The sequence below is a fragment of the Schistosoma haematobium genome, chromosome 2 (genome assembly GCF_000699445.3).
Source record: "Schistosoma haematobium chromosome 2, whole genome shotgun sequence".
In the NCBI taxonomy this organism is placed as follows: domain Eukaryota; kingdom Metazoa; phylum Platyhelminthes; class Trematoda; order Strigeidida; family Schistosomatidae; genus Schistosoma; species Schistosoma haematobium.
In genome coordinates this window covers 22,262,050-22,280,609 of record NC_067197.1, presented here as the reverse complement: position 1 = coordinate 22,280,609, position 18,560 = coordinate 22,262,050, and the positions used below count along the sequence as shown (strand labels likewise).

The following is an 18,560-nucleotide window of genomic DNA, read 5'->3' as shown; positions in this document are numbered from 1 at the left end:
GAGTTTCGGCTTTTTCATCCGAATTGTATGATTGCACTTAAGGTTCACAGAGACTATGTGAAAGCAAATATTATAGATTAATGGTCGTTAGCATGTGGCTTGTTAAGGGGTGTATGAAAGAGTAAACAGAAGGGTCCTGCGTAAAGACTTCATCAGACAGTCAACCAAATAAGTTGACGCAAATACCACATAACGATATTAATGAGAATGAGAGCTTCATTCAGAATAACAGTAGACGAGAATGTCATATTTTAAAGTAATAACCTTGATCTTAGTGACTCCGAGAATAAGAAGGTTGAATTTATAATTAATAAAAAAGAAGGCATTAATGTATTGAATCATGAGTAGATTGATGACCGAATTGCCACAGTTATGGTAAAATATAAAGGAATAGACCTTGCATTTAGCCTGTTCCTACATCTGATTCACGACTTTCCTGAAAAGGTTGGTAATTGTGTATGAAGAACTGCTATATTTTCTCTCTGATTATTTCTTAGATAAATTTACCTTCTATGCTTATCTTTAAGCCTTTCATCACATCAAATGAAATAAAAAATAATAATATCTTACCAGACTTCTCACTTTTGTAAAGTTAACTACTCAATACTGCACATGAAGTAAAAAATTAACGAAACTTTCTACTAATAAAATAAGTATCAACTGAAACAATATAATTATGTTTTTTATATGAAAAGTGATGATAAGGCTGACTGTAATTCGTATCAGTGAAAATCTAATAAGAAATATTCATTGATTGAGGTTGATTCATGTAACAGTATGAACTGAACCAGTTTTCATGAACATGAACTCATTTTATATTGTTATCTCTAGATAAATGACTTATCATATTTTTATCTTGTAAGATGTCATTTCACTTTATACAAGAAAATATACGTTCTCGTGTAACTATAACACATAGAGAAGGTTAAACTTCTCTCTATATAAGCTGATATTGAATAATGATTTAAAGTCATATCAAAATTAAAACAAAAGGAAAACAAATCTACTTCAGCTGTCAATGTTTTTTTATTTATTGATAATCGATTTCGAATCATCTCAAGGGCAAATTAGTTGAAATTTTCTTCAAAATGCAGAAAATCTATTCGGAATTCATGATCAGAAATACTTTAAGGAACAATAAAGATGATATATTCAATTAAATAAGACAAACACAAACTATCACAAAATTAAGTCTGAATTGATATTTGAGAAAATAAAAAATATTAAATAAGAGAGACAGCAGTGAAATGAATATCTACATATAAGAATAATGAAACCTTTTTATACATAGAAAGAAATAATTACAACGGAAAAATCGGAAATAGTTAACCAAATGCTGAATTCATTCACAGGATCCTCACAAAAGATATTGATTGGTTTTTTTAATTAAACGATTAAATCTAAATTTAAAGTGATACTCCTAATACATTCTACTCTGTTTCACAAATATCTCGAAATATCTAATCTTAGCTATAACTTGTAAGTTATGTTAGATCAACTTATTACATTCGAAATCTACAAGCTACTAACAATTTTTTCAGTAGTAAAGTAATATATATTCATGTGGTAAAAAAAGTAGTTTTATTGATACTAAACGCATCTTGTCAATATAATAACATGGTTTAAATAATATAGTGTTCGGCCTTTAAATGGATTGTAAATTTCATTTGAACGGCTTTTTAATACCTCAATTTTCATATATATTTTATTTGCAAGTTGCACAATCACGGTTCTGTCCTCCTATAAGCTGAGAGCTAAAAGACCGAAAGTTATAAGCAGTATTATTATTATTATTAATTTATTAGTAGTGAATCAAACATTTTAATCTCATGAGCGAGAAAAATAAAATGCGCATATTTGTCTTGATATAAAGAATGACATATGAGGTGAAGAAAGTTGTTTTCTCTCTAAACATTCTATTACATTACATTTTGGATAATGAAAACTTTATTTAAATAATTTATAAAATACAGACATCAGTATAGGGGTTGTGGAGATTGTTCGGTTTTGATTGAGATCATAAACCGATTGATGTTAGACAATAGGACGAAAAAGCCGTCCAGTGCTTCCAGGTTTTAAAAGATGGTCTAACACCAATCGGTTCATGGTCTCAATCAAAACTTAACAATCTCCACAACCTCTATACTTATAATTACTACGTACTCATAAGTGACTAGCTTCGTGAGAAAATTCTCGAAGTTCTGGTGAGAAGCCGTGACCAATGGAGCCGATCCGTGTCGGGTAGAAACAGGTGTCTACCTCAGTACAATCGAAGATGGTTGAACAATTTCGTGGATTGGTTGAGGTTAGACATTAACACCATTGGATGCCGGCTCAGTGGTCCAGTGGGTTAAGCGTTCACGCGCGAGACTGAAGGCCCTGGGTTTGAATCTCGCGGGGTGCGGGATCGTGGATGCTCACTGCTGAGGAGTCCTATAATAGGACGAAACGGCCGTCCAGTGCTTCCATGTTTTCAATGGTGGTCTAACATCAATAAAAATACAGACATATTTCAATATGATGAAATAAACAAATAAAGACTATCAACTTTTGTCCTATGATTATAGAAAATACATCTACCACATTGTTTGTTGCATAAAATCCAAATAACCACTACACACTGATCATTTGTGTATTTTTAATTTCTCCATTTACTATTCACAAATGATTGTGTTGACCCACTTAATAAATGTAGAAAAACTTAGGGACTGCTGACACCACATGCTCATTTCTTACTCTGAAAATTTTGAGTCAATTTATGTCTATAGTGTAGTCAAGTATCCTTGTGAAATGTAATCTTACATTTCATTCGATCATTGGATAATGAATAAACCTGTGTTGTTAAATGCTCAACCAATTTCTTTATATGAATTGTTACATTGTAGTCAGTAAGATAAGCGATTTAAGAAAGCAACATGGTTTTTAGATAAATTAGTTTAGCATCACTCAGAAACATCAAATTCCTTGAGGCTGCGGTTATATCATAATGACCATTATCCACAACAGAAACATTTTGATAGGATTAGGGATTATCACTATTGACTAGACAAGGTGATACTGTTCTGTAAACAGTGACCTTAAGGTACATCACTGTTAAGATCATTTGATTTCTAGGCAAATACTACAGTTAGAAATTACTAACGTATTAACAATTTAAAAGTATCCACAACGAGTGATTAGAAGAAATGATATTGTAGTGAACAGAACACGAGTTGGGACAATCAAATGTATTTAACACAAAGTTACAGGACTTGTTAATAAAATCTAACAATCATAAAGTAAATGCCTAATTTGCAAAATGTCCATCAATTGTCTCAAAATGACTCAGACTTCATTGTTCTTGCATTTTCATACAAATTGAATTTTATTTCCATTCTTTGCTGTTCGATCCTCTTGTCTCTCTGCTGCCAGACCTTCTGTTCACGACATCATATACTACTTATGTCAATATAAGTAGTACACACCACAATATTACTAGCGACAATCATAGAAAATCTAATTGAAACATATTTGTCATTCTTAACACTTCTTCCGGTGTAAAGATTTAATTATTACAGATAAAAGTTTTGAGGCATAGTACACGTACGTGTAACATAGTCTATTACACCAGCCACAACCTTATATTATTTCTACATAAGCTCGCAAATTTTGTATAAACATGAGGTAAATGTTATAATATAGCAGTCTAGTCGGTAATAATCTACTATTTAATGCAGCGAATACTAGATTCAAATCTTATTATAATTAGGGATATCAGAGTATTCTGATGTTACGGACTACTACAGTTTGAATAAAATTTGTTCAAAAAAACGTTATCCAGTTATATATACAAAGGAATTTCTATGCAAGATACTTGGGTTATGTTAATTTAGGCTCGCATCAATACAAACAGATTCGTTTTCATGACCCTTGTATAAGAGGTCAATTGGGGTGATATTTTGGTTCGTGTGCATAAATTCATTATGACTTACGTTAAGTTAATTTTTTCTTTGAAATTAATCCCCAGTGCTCGCTAAGTTATTATGAGCAGGGTTCGCTCTAATTTTCGGGTTGCCTTCAATACGTTTTGCAAAAATTTTTAATTCACTCAAATTGTCAGTCAAAATTTCATCAGTTCTTTGTCTTGGTGTACGAACTGTCGATGATTTTTTATCTATTGTTTTTATAGGACGAATAGGTGTGTTATCAATCGGACATGTTGATGACCTAACATGATAAAGAATAAAAACAAACCAACAATTTAAAAGTTGAATTCATGAGTCAATTAAAGCTAGACCACCATAGAAAACCTGGAAGCATTGGAAGGCCGTTTCGTCCATGTATGGGACTCCTCAGCAGTGAGCAGTGTTGTCTCGCGCGCGAGCGCCTAACCTCTATCGTGGTCCAGAGGTTTCATGGATCGATTAATGTTAGACCACGGTGTCAGGTAGAGACGGATATCTACCTCAGACAATGGAAGATGGTCGCGCAAATCCGTGGGTTGGTTGAAGTTAAACATCAACACCGTTGGATGTCGACTCAGGGGTCTAGAGGTTAAGCGTTCGCTCACGAAAGCGATGGATCCTGGATTCAAATCCCGCGAGCGGGATCGTGGGTACGCACAGCTGAGCCCCATACTAAGAAAAAACGTCTGTCCAGCGATTCCAGGTTTTCCATTATGTTCTAGCTTTAACTAACTCACGAATTCAACTATTAAATTACTATAATAGTCACAAAAAGCCTTTTTGATTACAAACCAATAACTTTGAGAGCATTCAAGTGATCAGAAAAATATAGGATATACAGATTTAATTATTGTCATAAAACTAGATAAGCCTTTAGTTTACTTGTGCTTTGTAGGGAAATAGTATCGAATGGAAAAATCATGTACATACGTGAGCATTTACCTACCCGCCTATTTGTTATATCCTAACGAGAATTATGAATGGTAACTTTTGGGAACTATTTATGGACCAATACGATACATATATTTTTAATGTATAATTGTTATGTAGCTAAACTACGTTTATTCATGTTCCCTCTATCATAAGCTTTATTTTGACCCACAGACTATTATTATGCGACCTACCATTCTTGAGTCATGCCCGATCTATTAATTACAGTCTCTCACATTCACAACCACTTTTGGCTAGATCTTGTACAAATGTTACTTTCTATTTTATGGTACGATGTGGCCTGTTTGATTTGTATATAAAACCAGTATGTTTGAAATGCATGATTAACATCGCGGTGGCTGAGATTGGTGTTCTGGACTCAACAGGCAGGGCTAGGTAGGAAGAAGGACCGATGAAGACTCTAGACTGCTCGTACGTGTTTATGCGTCATTGGTCCGGTTGATAAATCACTGTTCTCTAATTGGCGGTATCATTACATTATATAATAATAGGGTACAAGGCTACAAGTTATAACACTATTAAAAAGATAACTTATGTCAATTAGTAGCTTGATTCTTGAACAATATATCAATTCTGGCTATGCAGTGTCATCCAAAGTTTTAAAATTATCTACCAGATCAAACAATTGAATTCAAATGAAAGGTGTATCAGAAGCTTATGCACAAGAGAGCCTTAATCTGTTCGTGAGTTCATTCGTAAGAGACATGTTTGATATTTCATTCTATCTTGCGGATTGAACGCTATATTCGTCTCCTAAGCTATTCTGTAACCCCCAAGCTAGAACTATATTGCGACCTGAACACGAGAGAGAAAACTCAAAGTATGCGAGAAGTAGTTTAGTCCAAGGTTCATTTTAATACAGAAAATACAGGGTTTTTATAATGTTTTAAATGTCCTTGGGTTGCTATAATATTCTGGAATGCTACTAAACATAGTAGCAGTACAGCAACCAGCCAATCAGAACCTCTACGTGCGACGTTTCGCTTCCTTGATATTTTTGGCAAAACTTCAAGTGAACGCTGATTGGACGAAACGCTTCTTAGTGTTTCCTGATGCTTGCTTGTCCTCTGCAAGCAATATTCTGGATCACTCCAACACTATCATAACAATAAGCCTTCTTATCTCCATATGCATACTACATTACTATTTGACTTTCTTCTTGAAATTCGTTATTTTATTTATTTATTTATTTGAACACATAAATATTGGTACAAGGGGGCACCAAATACATATGCGCCACACAAAACAATGAGAATGGGAAGAGAAAAAAGAAGGTAAGGTGCGTATAAGGAAAAAAACAATAACGATCACAGACTAGTGTAAGGTAGTGTAATAATAATAATAATAATGGGGGAAACGGAAAGGTACAACCGGAATAATTCTTTCAGTTGAGGAAGATACAACCACTTTTTACGAAGAAAGTAAAGGAAGATTACAACAGGATCGCCACTGGCTTCTATTCTGAGCCATATCTGATAACGTCTCTATCCACTGTGTTGCACCATCACTCAGACCCCAGTCAGGGAGTCTTGAAGGACCAACACAAGGCATTCCTTCGCAGCTTTCTTTCATACCACGACACCATGTCATACACTGACCACCTCTCCGCTATTTTCCAACCAGTCCGAGTGTCGGCAAATAATGCACAACGAGGAATTCTCTGGGACGAAATCCGTAGAACATGTCCAAGTCACCGAAGTCGGTGTTTCAAGATGGTGACACCAATTGAATTATCATCTCTGTGCTCGAACACATGATGCCTAACCTCTGCATTACTAACATGGTGTTGCCACTGGATGTCAGCAATCGGAGACAACGATGATCAAACACAGAGAGTCGTCTAACATCCCCAACTCGGAAAGTCCAGATTTCACAAGCATAGAGCAGAACTGCTCTCACCGACGCGTTGTAAATCCGACCTTTTACAGCCAGACTAACATCACGAAGGCACCAAAGGTGGCCCAGATTGGCATAAGCACTCTGGCTTTCACTAAACGTGCATTGATCTCATCACTCACACCCCCACCAGCACTTATGCAGCTACCTAGATACACGAACTTCTCGGCTACTTCTATCTGCTCACCATCCAGAGTGAGTGCAGGATTAGAATCCTGCCAGTCTTGTAGAAGTACTTTGCATTTCGAAGGTGCAAAGCACATACCATACCTACGGACACTGATTGCCAACTGGTCATGTGCGGATTGCATGCCTTGGGCATTATCGCACAGTAAGACAATATCATCCGCATACTCAAGGTTGAGAAGTCTTTCTCTAGGCAACAGATCCACACCGCCAATACTTACATCCATCAGAGCTGTTTCCAGAATGTCATCGATGGCAAACTTGAAGAGGAATGGTGAGATTGGGCAACCCTGCTTAACCCCACTGCTTGAATGGGACAATGGAGAAAGGTGGTTGTATGCCCTTACTCTGCCTGATGTGTTTGTATATAGGGTCTTTAAGATGTTAATAAACTCAGGCACAACCTTCTTCAAAAGACAATGCCAGAGAACCTTTACATTCTTCAATTACAAACTGTCTCCATTTTACTACTTCTTATCACTCTTGAAAGCATCATAAAACGTTTTTCTGATACTAGAAATTTCCCAACACTGCCAATAACCTAACGCCAGTCTGTTTTATAGCAGGTTACTGTGCGTAAAATAACTATAAATAATAGATTGATATCATGAATGGATCAATGTTAGAACACCATTGAAAACGTGGAAGCACTGCACGGCCGTTTCGTTCTAGCATAGGACTCCTCACCAGTGCGCATCCGCGATCCCGCAAGTGGGACTCGAGCCCAAGACCTTCGGTTTCACGCGCGAACCTCTAGACAACTGAGCCAACAGTGTTAATGTCTCACTTCAACCAATCCATTATAAGTATGATTATCCAGAATTATTAAATGTTCTCGTCGAAAATAAAAGTTTCTTTTTTAGATATACACACGTATATTATCTGTATATCTTCTTTTCAACAGTTAAATTATGATTCCTATAAATTAAATTTTATACCATTAATTGACGAACTCACTTATGAAGCAGCCACGGATCAATACAATATGAATGAAAAATATGTTGACAGCCAGGTGACAGTTGTCTAACTTTATCATTTACTTTAAAAAACATTAAACAAAGAAGGCATTGACGACCTGGTGATAACAATCCCATCGAGAGTGATATCCCTGAACGCTCTGGAAATAAATTAGAACTTGTCGATGACTTTCCTTTCACAGATTTAATTTTATTATCATTATTAGTTTCTTTATCCGACGATTTTGATGAGATGAATTCAGAATGATTTCTGGGAATTCTGATTGTCCACTGACGAATTTGAGCTAGCTCAGCTACTTGAAGAGGTTTCCATTCTTCGTTAATTGACAAATGGTTGAATTTTTCTGCTGAGCTTAAAAAATTAAAAAATACACAATCAAAATCACTTTAAGTGTTAATTCAAGACTCTATAACTTCTGAAACGATGATGAAAAAAACTAAAGTAGTTTCATTTAGAAACCAAATAATATTATCTTGCATTAAAAACGATATGTCGAAACATGGTATTGAAGCAATAATTTATAAGTTTTAAAGAAGAGACATGACAAATATCTTTTATCGTCAATCTATTAAGCTCCAAAATGCCCTGGCACGGCTGAGGGTCGGGAGAGTCAGCTCTCCCTCCCGAAACGCTCTCAAGTGGCCACGTGCATACAACCACTGCCAGGGAATTCCTACTCACTGCCTTCTCTCGGTGTGTGTGTTGTTTATGAAATTGAGAGGACGAAAAGCGAATGTCCAGTACTTTAACTGGGTTGGTGGGTATGGAGGACCCACCTAGGGAGGTTGGAAAACCCTGACTCCAAATCAATGATGTACATGGGTTCCATGATCCTGAGGGAACAAATAGAGTATGAACTAATTGTTGGCCACCGGCTGCCATTGGACTGGATTTTCTAACGTTGCTCCACTGCCTTGTGGATTAGACCTTCAGGTCGAAGGCTAGCGTATGTTCCCCTAAGAAAACCACCAATTTGGTTCGGACACCCGGGCAGTATTACAGCCCACACACAAATCAAGCGACTTATGTAGCCCAAATGTATTCGGTGCCCCTTTTTACCAGTATTTATGTGTTTAAATAATAAATAATGTATTATTGTAATATATTTATTTCATATTGTTTCAAGGCATTATTTAATGTATCTATTGACTTAAAGTGAAATAATATCATTTTATCTAAAAGAATAGATGAAGTATAGTTAAGAAAATGTTTACTTCACCACATAGGTAAATGATGAGTATTTATGATAGGGACTAGAAATTTTTACATACAGAAGTTAAATTGATACGTTACAGGAAATTAGCAATCAAAACCAATTATAGGCAACTTTTAGACAATGAAGTATATAGGTAGTTCAGAAGGCGCGATGCGATTAAATGTATTCTGAGATACCTAGTTCAACCTTACATCATTTGCGTTTGGTTGAATAATTGAATTTCGATGGCTCAAATCTGTGAACATTATTCGTGAACCGAAAATGTAAAAGAATACTTGAAGAACTCTAAAGAGATGAACTCCACACCACACCACTTTTGAAAATATGATGAATACTGTAAAATGTAAAACATAAACAAAAATATTCATCATCCATTCTGAACTGATTCGATTCCAACCAACGAAAGCGATCAGCCAGTGAAAATCATTGTGTTAATCCACACTATCGTAAGTGACTAAACGAATGCTGTTGAATTTATCAAAAAGCTCGGTTACAGATTACTAAACATGTCTATGATTGAGAAAAAATAAACTCAATCAACCAGGATGAAAAGACTCAGTATTTTCTGAAAATTCTTATGTAAAGTTACATTGACAACGAAGATTAATATATTATTAAAAAGCTCTGTCATAAATAACTTTACAAAAAGTATACTAAATTTATTTAACATTTTTTCTAAGCCATAAATATATACTACCATATTTCTAATAGTGGTATTCATTGAAAAGAAACCAACTTCCTCGATTATCCAGTAAGTAAGTGCGTCATTTTCAAGCGTATTGTTCCTTCAGTAAACTAATACAAAGGAATTTTCCACAATACCATTATTAAACATACCTCGACTGAAGGTTTTCATTGTTTTCTTGAACTTTGCTAACTAACTGTCCAGAGAGATTTGTAATATCACCTCGATTGGGTGGTACTTCAAGCCATTTTCCGTGTGAAGTCTTAAGGACAAAATTGGAATCTTCTCTTACTTAATTAGTTGGACATAAAATATTTATTGAAAATATGAAAATCATGAATCACAACCTGAGCAAGATTATAAAAATTCAACTATATCAGTAATCCTCCGTCGTTTCAATCTGTAAAGTGTTTTTGTTAAGAGAACAAGTTTTCAGCCACCAGCGTCATGCCACATTATGTTATCAAAAAAGGAGACGGCAATTTACACCACCAATTATTTTTAGTTTTAAACAACTGGAGTAGTGACTAAACTATTTATTTATACTACCTAACTAGAAACCTATAAAAGCCAATAATAATGTCTACATATAAAAACCATTCCTAGACCTTATAAAGAAAACATAGTCACGTTCCATTAATATTGTCGATAAATGTTTTATAGGTTTAGTTTAAACTCCATAATAGACTGAAACTAAATGAAGAAAATTCATCGGTACTAGACATTTATTTCATCTTATCTCCCGACTGTCCAGCGATGCCCGACAACCAAAACAGATATAAACGAGCTCAGGACACGTATATGTTGAGGAAGATATGTTATCTTTAAAGCACAGAATGAAGATATGATAGTAAACATTCTTAACTTCTGCTAATTCTCCTTTCTCTTGAACTCTACATGTTGTGCGTAGTCCTTTAGCTCAGCCACAGTAACACATGATTGATTATCTGTAAGATGTAGTTTTACATTGCGATAGTTAGTACACTATTATTTTACCATAACTAGAACCAAATAGCTAAATTAACATAGTAAATGATTTTTTTTTAATACAAGGTTAATTTCCATTCATATTGATAATGTGTTGAAGTTTTTAATCATTCAATATCTTATTTTCTTTTCATTAGTTTAGTGTAAGCAGTTCAATATCACTGAAAAGTTAGCTAACACAAACAACATATTTTCATTTCATTGATGCTTAATTGGCAGCTATCCGATGTTCTTTGTATATAACTAGTACAGTGCAAAATGTAGTAAAAATTCGTATACTTAATAAGCACAGCTTCAAAAAAACATTGAACAAATTAATTACAAGTGGTCGGCAGGTAAATAAACTCGATATTCATTTTTTCCTGCAATTTATTCAAGAAATAAATAGATGGATAAATTCAGTGGAAGTTAAACATTTTGCAACAAGGATTTATCTGTCCATTAAACTAACCTTTAAATGATGATAACACTTCATCTATTACGAAAACCCAGTTTGACAATGATTCCTATTTAGTGATAGCTAAATTACAGATCTGGATTCCTCAAGTCTTAACAGTCATGGAGATTAGTTATTATTTTAAATATAAATCAATTATATCCATTGATAATCAGTTTTTTTATCTAAAATTTTATTTGTTTAACAAATTTTTAACAATTCGAAGATTTTTATCATCAAGTAGAGAGTCATTTAAAACTAGGTCAGTCCTATACGTCAAGGCTCGTCATTAGAACCTTGGAAAGTCCATCTTGATGTCAGTTAAAGCTTTTGTCTCCGACTTTATATGAAGCTGTGAATAATACTTCAGTGAAATATCACACTAGTTAAAATCAACTATTCTACGTCTTTTATTATTTATTGACTGGAATCATCTTCAACTTATTCTAACTTTCCATAAAACTACCTAATTAACACTAAATCAGTATATTTAAGTTTCAATTAAATTAGAGAAAAAAATTTATATCAACATAATTAAAACTATCATACCTCTCTATAAACATATAGACCATGTTGTAAATGCTTATTAGAACGAAAACATAGTGAACATAAAAATGGATTTAAATTTTCATCTTGTCCTAATTGATAGCATATTTCACAACGATAAATATTACCTAATATTGGCGAGCATAAACATGATAAACATCGTGTATTTGAATGTCTTGTTTGCATTGTTTCGATGTTCAGTTTTCTCTGTGCATCGTTTGCTTGACCAATAATGGTCATATTGTGAATATGTTTAGGTTCAGTAGACTTTTTAATATCTGTTTTCACATTTTCCGTAAATTCCCGAATAAGAACATGTAAGGGTGCAAAATCCCCTCGACAAATAGGACATTTTACGTAATCCATTAATCCTGGCATAAAAATACGAAAATAAGTGAAGGTTTGTAGAATCCTTTAGGCGTAAACTACTTGCCATCATGTTGATAATAATAGTATACAATATTATTGACAAGTAGAACTTTACAATGGATACTTCATTCATATCTGTCTAGATACATCTTATAATTCATAGTTAACCAATTATATTCAACCGATGCAAAAGAGACTCCAAGCAAACACATACTTCGTGCACATTTTATTACATATTTCAAAGTGAATACCTGCATATTACTAAGCGAAGATTCATAAAAACTGCGTTTTAGCAACACCTTTACTATCAGTGCGTTAATATGCTCTGCCAATAGTGTGTCTGCTACACAAATTATAGGTAGGAACATGTTTAACGACGAGTAGCTGGATAAACTTTGAAAAAAGAGTTTGTCAAGTAGCAAAATGAACCACATATTTGCGAAAAGTGCAGAGTTCTCCTTGATATAACATTAATGGTCGTTAAACTATCACTTGGTGAAACCATGAACACTATTTGCTAGCACTCTGAAATCTTGAACCGATCAACATAAAGTTCAAACACTTACTATCTATGTGCTTAAATGATATTCAGTTTACATTCGACAACTATTGAAGTAGAGACGAAGCTCTTGACTGATACGTTACTGAATAATGGTTATACATTGAAGTTCATAAACCGCTAGAAGGGTTGCAATACGACTAGACCTATGACGCTTCTGGCACCCAAAAAGCGAGTTTGCATTAAGTTACCATTCAGAGACGACACAAATAGTCTCATATTGAAACGGATACTTAAATTAGCTATCAACTAGATTTTTTATGCAGCTCAAACTGTCGTTATCGAAAAGACAAGGTATATGTTTCACTAAAAGCCCAAACAGCACGAAAACGATTGTGTCTCATCCCACTGAGTCTATCGATTTACATGTATGTGCGGAAACACGTACATAGGGAGGAGCAATCGTGATCTTCAATTAAGGGTGGGTGAACACATACCAAAATGGTTGCAGAAACAAATGGATTCCGATGGTCAAATAAGGTCACAGGATAGACAGACATCATCCTCCATTGTGGAACATTTGAATGAGACTGGCCATAAGGTTGACATCAAGTCACCATTTGTGGTGTTATACAAAAGCCTTCAAGGACGTATACTAAGGTTTATTAAAGCCTTGGCTATACGGAAACTGAAACCACCTTTATGTATTCAAAAACAATTTGTCCTTACAGTTAACCTACCCCGATAATACTGGTTTATTATCCAGAGTGGTAATCATATTTGTTTTTGTGTACTATATTTTTTTTGTTATGGCTTACCTTTAACCTGTCTAGTTGACCTTTTAATTTTAATATATAAATGTTCCTAACAAGTATATGTGTGATCAGGTTGTTCGAAATGTATTGCGCAAATATATCACATAATTCTGATAAACTTCGTCTTCTCATTGCATTATCGAAATTTATCAAAGGGACTAATTGCTCTAAAAATAAATGAACATCTTTTTGGTAACAGTAGTTTTATAAACTGACTTTCAAATGCGTTTTGTGCTCTGTTTTTGCTAGTTGATCAGTCGCTCAGTTAGAGCTCTCATTAAACTAGTGAATACTAAAACAAAGTCTTAAAGTAAATTCAGCAGTGATTTGGGTAAATAAAAGTAATCTGAGGATTGTCCACAAGTTAGTTCATCATGCTTAAGGTACATTTTGTATACCTATGGTAAACTGTATTACAATATAACAGTTTTAAGTAATTCAAGTTTGCCCGGAAATTTATTATAAGAGAATTTTGAATTATGAAAATAAGTTTATTTGTTAAAATACTTTACATCTAACTAGTAATTGTCTTCACACGCAAGCGTTCCATTTTTTTTAAGAAAGGCCTCATGTGCGTTGCCAGTTAAATAAGATCGGAAGCTATTCCTTTCAACACTAAACTAATTTTATCATACAAAAAGTCAGAATTATCAATTGTCTAATGAATTTGATTGGGCCTAAAGATTATTTCTTAATTTTATTTCCTAATTTGATTTACACGCAATCTCTGAAGCAGTCTATGCGAAATTCTACAAAGCAAGTATGAAATTTCTTCTAGACCAGAATTACTAATGATTTAATAGTTGCATACCTAGTTATTGTTATTACACCGATACTTTTCGATGACCTTGAAAATGATAGCGATTGATAAACAGGAGTAATTTTTCTCCCACAAAACCTGATAATCTGATAATTAGTGAATATTACAGCTTCGAAATTTCAGTCTGAATTATTTCAAAACGAAAGATTTATCTTCGAGACAATTTTCAAAATTCCGCTTACCTAAAGGGTTTTGTTTTCTTTGATAGTCTGTCCATACTTTCATACATCGTATATGTAGACTGTTACCACAATTTTTACGGCAAAATGTTACTGGAAGTCGCACTTGAGAAAAAAGGTAATCCTGGCATATTGGGCAAATATCGTTTTCTCCAATTTGGCGTTGTAGGTTATATGAAGGCTAACTTAGTTAAAAATACGTAACACGCATACCTTTTCATCAAATTTATCCTCATTCAGAACTTTAGGCTGAGTTAAATTTGTGACATTATTCGTTGCTGAGTGCTGTCCGTCTAAAAGAGCTGATATTTCTCGCTCAACTAATCCAGATTGCCAAGATACTAAACAAAAGTCAGTAACCTATTTTTCATATACCAGGATTATTTGGGTCTACTTTGAATCGTCTAATTAATATCCAGCATAAATGAACACATAGTTCACGACTTTTTGTAAAATCACCACATGAGCAAGTATGAACATCACCGAGTTGTACCTAATGCGATAGGTTTAAAGCATTTTAGACCCACCTTATATTTTTGCTTTGAACCGTCTTGTAGCAAGTAAAATGTTGGTCCATACTGTTTTAAAATGTATAGTGTGGAGTTTTGTGCTTCTTCTTGATTTCTTCTCACGATATCCGGGCGTTTAATCTGATGGCTAATGTAATTTGACATGTGTTTGTTTCAGTTTCACTTCGTACCGCAATTCAGTTTTCAAAATCAAATTATTTGTCAAGGATTTAACTACCTGTCCATCATTGTTAAACAATAAGTAAATTCTATAATGAAAATAAAACGGGCTCTATGGACTATTTGAAAAGCAAAACTGTTTTTGTATAAACAAAGCAAAACTTTCATGAATGAAACTCATAAATAATTCATATAATCTGACCTTTATCATAAACATCAGTTCAGACTTGCAACTAAAATTTCTTATGTTACCATACCTACTTAAATAATAAAGTTTTTAGTATTAACTCGATAGTAAATTAGTGGATTGAATTCAACCACCACCGATCACTAGACAAATAAAACATCCGTCAAACGTCAGTAATCAATAATTGTGAAAATTTCAGTTTTGAAAGACATCAGTTGCTACCCGAGTATTTTAATAGCAACGTCATTAGCTGTGGCACTGGATGATGTGAATCCAAATGAGACGGGGATTAATAATTTACCAGCATTTTAGACAAGCCCTGTTGATGAGCTTCGAACAACACAAATCACACATTTACGGTTTCCAACTGCTTTCGCTTTCGCGTCCATTAAATTGTGTCTTTTATCTTATTCATACATTTTTCTGGTGTTTACGGTTATTCGGAATATTTGGACCGTTGATAACTGTAGTCATCAATTACTTATTTCGTACGATTTGCCGTGCTTTTATCGATGAAGAGAAATACTTTGACTTTAGTCAAAAAACACCAAATGCGACGGTTTTCACAGTTTTAGCATGATCTTACAGCAATCATGGTGAACTATGGGCCACATAATGTTTTGAACCTTCCTTCTCCACTTCAGTTAAGTAATCTGAACATTTCTGAGGAATTTAGGGAAAATTAAAGGCTTCTTTGCAGCAAACGTTTGCACCTACAACTATGAGATGGGCCCGAAAGGAAAATTTGAAGGTATTTAACTGGTATATAGTCTGCAATGTTTTATTACACGCTTTCTGCTAAAATCCTGATGAGAGTGGAATGAGCGGTAACTTACATCAAACTTCATAATGCATAAGCACTAAAATGAAAGTTATCGAACTTTACGCAGGAGACCCAGATATAATTTGAGCTTCTTGAAATCAAACGTTAGAAGCACTTCTCATATTTGCAGCGGTAAATAAATCCTCAGAATAAATAGTTCTGTAAGTTTTCAACATTGATGCTGATCAATCATGCACTCACCATAAGTACATTTAATCTTTATTCCGCTGTGACATAGTAGCAGCTCTCAAAACTCTTTGACAAACATGATTAAATACTAATTTTATCATTAATTAGCGAGGGCGAGTTCCAGGTAATTTTGAAAAGTACAAATGAACGTGGAGTTATATCAAAAGGTGAGAGATATGTTATGTTAAAATCTCCAAGTCATTCAGTCAACATATTCTTTTAACCAAACGTTTGCATTTGGAACAAAATATGGGAAGAGCTCAACAAATTAAGTTTGAGGCTAATGGTTACACAGTTATAAGTAACGGCAGAAAAAATGCTTCTACGCTATGTTTTGTTTCAATTAACGTATATTAGATCCTGTGTGATCCCATAAAAATAACTCACCCGGGAAAAGTTTTTCCGCCCAATCTCCCTATTTTGGGGTTTTTGTGCCACTTTCCAGAAGTTTCTGTAGCGGCCCTCCCAAAATTTCCTCAAAAAGGGTAAAACTTTCCCCGAAATTGGGCGGCCAGTCGATCTACAGATAGTCAACCCTATAGAATTGACTAGGAACACTATTATCAACAAAATTTTCCCTTAACAAATTTTAACAATATATGCTTTTAGAAATTTAAATTTGCCATCATTTTTGACTAAGACCGGTTGCCTGTAGGAACTGAGGAAGTACTCGACTCACTTGAGTAAAGACCTCAGTTAGCACAAAAACGCACTACGAACGCTCACAATCAGCAATCATGTATGCGCGTAACTGAAGAAATTTTGATATCGGGATAAGAGCTCAAGTGTGTAACTTGATCAGATGGCTAGGATTGCCGTTAACGGCGGATATTTAGGTGAAAATTCGCAAATTCAGCGGTTATTTAGGCGAAAATGCGACAGTTTGGCGGATATTTAGGTGAAAATTTGCAAATTCAGCGGATATTTAGGCGAAAATGCGACAATTCGGCGGATATTTAGGCGATAACTTGGTAATTTGTCGACAAAACGGCGAAAAAGGGGAAAATCCGCATTATTTCCCCCGGAAAGGCGAAAAAGGCAACATTCTGATACGTTTTCTTCTTTAGTTCCCCTTTCGCTACCAAAGCATTTACCCCTTTATTTCCCCTTTGTTCGCCTTTATTTCCCCTTTTTGTGTTGCTTGGGTTCGAGTAAATCTGGCGAGACTCTAATTTATGGACGAGCCAATCAGAAGCGTTTGAGGAATTTCTGGGTCACGGTGCCAATTTCAGCACCTGATACTCACGTACGATCGGTTTACAGTGGACTTCAGAGAAGACATCCGTTAACGGATGGGACCAATAAGAAGTTCCTTTATTTGTGGCTGCGGCTATCAAATGACTGCAGTATCGTGTTTAGGCTATCATGGTGACATTGTCTTTTGATGTTCTTTATGTTGGAGAAAGAAGTCTGCTCGAATGGGAACTTTCTTTGCTCGATCGCGATTGAGATTAATAAAAGTCATGATAATTGTCGCAAATTGGATAATAACAGAACCAGCAACACTGGCTGCAACATTTACAGATGCTGCTGAGACTTCAGCTGTCAAATGGCATGAGTATTGCCTGATTAGCTAATATTTCTCAAGGTCGCTTGAGACTCGTTCAAAGGTACCCATAAATCAGAGTGATATACAAATAAATTCTTTGCTTTATTAGCACCCAACTAACTTCAGTGATCGAACCAAAGGTGTTAATCCATCTAGGTAAAGAATCAATAGTTTGTAAATAGATCTCTATTTTGCTGTTCCTAATGTTACATCAATATTGCTATATGACCTCAGTTTAATTTTTACCCTGAGTTGGTACCATAACAACACTAATAAAAACAATCTGTTGCTACCAGCAATGTCCAATAACCTCAAAACGGGTTAAGATAAATAAGTTGATTTCAGGTTTTTTGTGAAATTCTGGTGCTTAAATACTAGGTTTGCTGAAATTTCAGGATTACAGAGGTGAAATATTTCATTCTGGAATACTGCCTTGTAATCGTAAATTCACAGGTTCTGAACTCTTTCTGCGCGCATATTTCCTGAACTTGTCGGTAACTTGTGGTTGTAACTACTACTCCCTTGTTCTAGCACTATATTTTGCCATTTTATGCATGTTGTAATCATTTATGTAGTGTTTTTGCTCTTAGGTCCAGTCTAGATATTTAGAGATAGT

At 34.6% G+C, this 18,560-nt stretch overlaps 1 protein-coding gene across 1 annotated transcript; it reads right to left on the bottom strand.

Moving 5' to 3' along the window:
- Window positions 1-1,006: 1,006 nt before the first annotated feature.
- Window positions 1,007-18,203, bottom strand: ZSWIM2 (E3 ubiquitin-protein ligase Zswim2). The gene is made up of 10 exons (XM_051214634.1): window positions 18,066-18,203; window positions 15,035-15,285; window positions 14,883-15,000; window positions 14,721-14,848; window positions 14,511-14,688; window positions 11,829-12,196; window positions 10,009-10,118; window positions 7,935-8,306; window positions 3,972-4,206; window positions 1,007-1,754 (listed from the first exon to the last, which is right to left on the bottom strand). Exons 2-9 carry the CDS (start codon window positions 15,179-15,181, stop codon window positions 3,996-3,998), a joined length of 1,632 nt encoding a protein of 543 aa, XP_051067817.1. The 5' UTR covers window positions 15,182-15,285; window positions 18,066-18,203; the 3' UTR covers window positions 1,007-1,754; window positions 3,972-3,995.
- Window positions 18,204-18,560: the final 357 nt, after the last annotated feature.

Bases quoted from the DNA above. Each gene is read 5' to 3' on its own strand.
- ZSWIM2 (XM_051214634.1), bottom strand. From the start codon at position 15,181: ATGTCAAATTACATTAGCCATCAGATTAAACGCCCGGATATCGTGAGA. The intron at 8,307-10,008 runs GTATGTTTAATA...TAATTTTTTAAG, and splicing joins AATGAAAACCTTCAGTCGAG to CTCAGCAGAAAAATTCAACC. The intron at 4,207-7,934 runs GTGAGTTCGTCA...TTATCATGTTAG, and splicing joins GATCCGTGGCTGCTTCATAA to GTCATCAACATGTCCGATTG.